The sequence below is a fragment of the Gossypium arboreum genome, chromosome 5, assembly GCF_025698485.1.
Source record: "Gossypium arboreum isolate Shixiya-1 chromosome 5, ASM2569848v2, whole genome shotgun sequence".
Lineage (NCBI taxonomy): Eukaryota > Viridiplantae > Streptophyta > Magnoliopsida > Malvales > Malvaceae > Gossypium > Gossypium arboreum.
Window position 1 is genome coordinate 80,743,445 of NC_069074.1, and position 3,373 is coordinate 80,746,817.

A 3,373-nucleotide genomic window follows, 5' to 3' on the forward strand; every position below is an offset into this window, starting at 1 on the left:
AGACTGTAAGGTAGGTATGTCATTGCCTATGATAAGTATGTCATCCACATACAATACCAAGAATGTCATTGTGCTCCCACTAACTTTCTTGTAAACACATGGCTTATTTTCATTTTTGATAAAACCAAACTCTTTGATTGCATCGTTAAAACGAAGATTCCAACTTCGAGAAGCTTGCTTTAATCCATAAATGGATCTTTGTAACTTACATATCTTTCCAGCATCCTTTAGATTGACAAAACCTTCAGGTTGTGTCATGTACACATCCTCTTCAAGTTTCCTGTTAAGGAAAGCTGTTTTGACATCCATCTACTAGATTTCATAATCATGAAATGCAGCTATGGCGAGCAAGATCCTGATGGATTTAAACATAGCTACAGGAGAAAAAGTTTCATCATAGTCAACACCATGAATTTGATGAAAACCTTTAGTGACTAATCACCCCTTGTATATTTGTACATTACCATCCATGTCCGTTTTCCTTTTGAAAACCCACTTGCACCCTATAGGTTTAACCCCTTCGGATGGGTCAACCAAAGTCCATACTTGGTTTTCATACATGGAATCCATCTCAGATCTCATGGCCTCGAGCCATTTTTTAGGGTCTGGGCTCGCCACCGCTTCTTGATAAGTCCTAGGCTCATCTTGATCTATAAGAAGAATGTCACCATGCGTTTTAATAAGAAATCTATATCTTTTAGGTGTATGGCGTTCTCTTAAAGATCTATGCGATGGTTGTGTTTCTACAGTAGTTACTTGTTCCTCAATTTCTTGTGGAATTTGCTGTTGTTCTATCTCTGGTTTAGTGGTATCTTGTGATTCTCAAATTTCTTCAAGTTCAATCTTTATCCCACTTCCTTTTCTAGAAACAAATTCTCTCTCTAGAAAGACACCAGTTTGAGCAACAAATACATTTTGTTCTCAGTGGGATTAAAGAAATAATATCCTTTGGTTTCTTTCGGATACCCCACAAAGCTACACCTTTCAGATTTGGGTTCAATCTTAGTAGATGTCTGACGTTTAACACAAGCTTCACAACCCCAAATTTTCATAAAAGACATAATGGGATGTTTCCCAGTCTACATCTCATATGGCGTCTTTTGAACCGATTTAGATGGAACACGATTTAGTGTGAAAATAGCTGTTTCAAGTGCATGTCCCCAAAAGGAAGTCAATAGATCAGCATGACTTATCATGGATCGAACCATGTCTAATAGAGTTTGATTTCTTCTCTCAGAAACTCCATTCCATTGAGGAGTACCAGAAGGAGTAAGTTGTGAGAAAATCCCACATTCCTTCAAAAGATCGTCAAACTCTAGGCTCAAATACTCTCCACCTCGATCAGATCGAAGTGCGTTAATAGTTTTGCCTAGTTGATTTTGTACTTTATTTTTGAATTCCTTGAACTTTTCAAGGGCCTCAGATTTATGGCGCATGAGATAAACATACCCATATCTACTGAAATCATCAGTGAAAGTAATGAAGTAGTGAAATCCACCTCTGGCTTGAGTATTTATTAGTCCACATACATCTGAATGTATTAAGCCTAATAAATCACTAGCTCGTTCACTTTTACCAGTAAAAAGAGATTTAGTCATTTTTCCTAATAAGCAAGATTCACATACTTCAAATTGTTCAAAAACAAATGAATCCAAGAGACCATCTTTATGGAGTTTGGATATGCGTTTCTCACTTATGTGGCCCAAACGACAATGCCAAAGATAAGTTTGATTTGAGTCATTTATTTTAGATCTTTTAGTATTTATGTTGTAAATGAGATTCATTTGATATAAAATATAGAGGCCATTAATCAATTGTGCCAAACCATAGAAAACATTATTGAGATAAAAGGAACAACAATTATTCTTAATTATTATCTCAAAACCAATTTTGTCTAAACAAGAAATTGAAATAATGTTTTTAGTCAGACTGGGCACAAAATAACAATCCTCTAAAATTAAACCAAGTCCACTAGGCAAAGATAAAGTATATGTTCCCATAGCTAATGCAGCAACTCTTGCTCCATTTCCAACTCGCAGGTCCACATCTCCTCTAGCCAAAGTCCTACTCCTTTGTAGTCCACATGTAAGTACAAATATGAGAACCACAACCAGTATCTAATACCCAAGAAGTAGTAGTTGATAAATTAATATCAATAACATAAATACCTGAAGCAGACGTTCTGCTTGCTTTGGCCTTCTTGATTTCCTCAAGATAGACAGGGCAGTTTCGCTTCTAATGTCCAGTCACACCACAATGAAAATAGTTTCCTTCCTTAGACACCCCACTTTTATGTTTCAGTGCAGCCTTTCCTTTTCCAAGACTGGGCTTACCTTTGCCCTTAGGCTTTGTCGGGACTTTGGCCTTTCCCTTGCCCTTATTGTTACGGACCATCAGTATGGGCTTGGGTCCAACCTTTTTCATGTTGCCTTCAGCAGTTCGTAACATGCTAAACAATTGTGGCAGAGTCTTATCAATTTCATTCATATTGAAATTGAGGACAAACTGCTTAGCTATCTGGCAACGATTGCAGAATAACATCAGTGGCCAACTCTTGGCCCAATGGAAACCCAAGCTTAGACAGGCTTTCAATATAACCAATCATCTTAAGGACATGAGGTCCTATTGGGCTTCCTTCAGCCAACTTACATTGGAATAGAGCCTTAGAGATATCGAACCTCTCTTGCCTTGCTTGCCCTTGATATGGTTCTTTCAAGTGCTCGATCATATCATAAGCAACCATATCCTCATGTTGTTTTTGAAGCTCAGGATTCATAGTGGCAAGCATAAGACATCCAACGTCTACCATATCATCGAGATGCTTCTTGTAAGCATCTTTATCAGCTCTCGAGGCATTAGTAGGTGGTTCATCAGGAAGTGATTTTTCAATGACATATAATTTCCGTTCTTGTTTAAGGACAATCCTTAAGTTATGGAACCAGTCAAGAAAGTTCAAACCAGTCAGTTTTTCCTTCTCAAGGACCGATCCCAATGAGAGTGTATTAGTGTTTGCAGCCATAATATATCTACAACAATAAAATATGCGTGTGAATAAATTTACCAAGTTTATATCAATCATTAGAAGGAATTTATTATATGATGTTTCCCACTATTCTATTTCAAAATTAATAACCCTCATATATTAATTTCGGAAAGACTTTCTTGAAAGTATTTCTAGTGGGTCAAGGATTCATATTTCACCTCCTCTTAAGTCAGCTTTGGCTTTATTCTCAAGATTATGGTTATTTAGGTAAGCAACATTTGCTAATTACATCATATGTAACTCCTACAATTTGGTGAACAATTCTTGTTCTAATCATCTTATGATTTATCCAAATTACTTGCCTCTAGGTTTCTAATCCTATTAGAGTAA

General features: G+C 36.7%; 1 protein-coding gene across 1 annotated transcript; it reads right to left on the reverse strand.

The window, feature by feature from the left end:
- Window positions 1-2,509: 2,509 nt before the first annotated feature.
- LOC108481542 (uncharacterized) lies at window positions 2,510-3,019 on the reverse strand. The gene has a single exon (XM_017784660.1). It carries the CDS (start codon window positions 3,017-3,019, stop codon window positions 2,510-2,512), a length of 510 nt encoding a protein of 169 aa, XP_017640149.1.
- Window positions 3,020-3,373: the final 354 nt, after the last annotated feature.

Coding starts and splice junctions, on each gene's coding strand:
- LOC108481542 (XM_017784660.1), bottom strand. CDS start 3,019: ATGGCTGCAAACACTAATACACTCTCATTGGGATCGGTCCTTGAGAAG.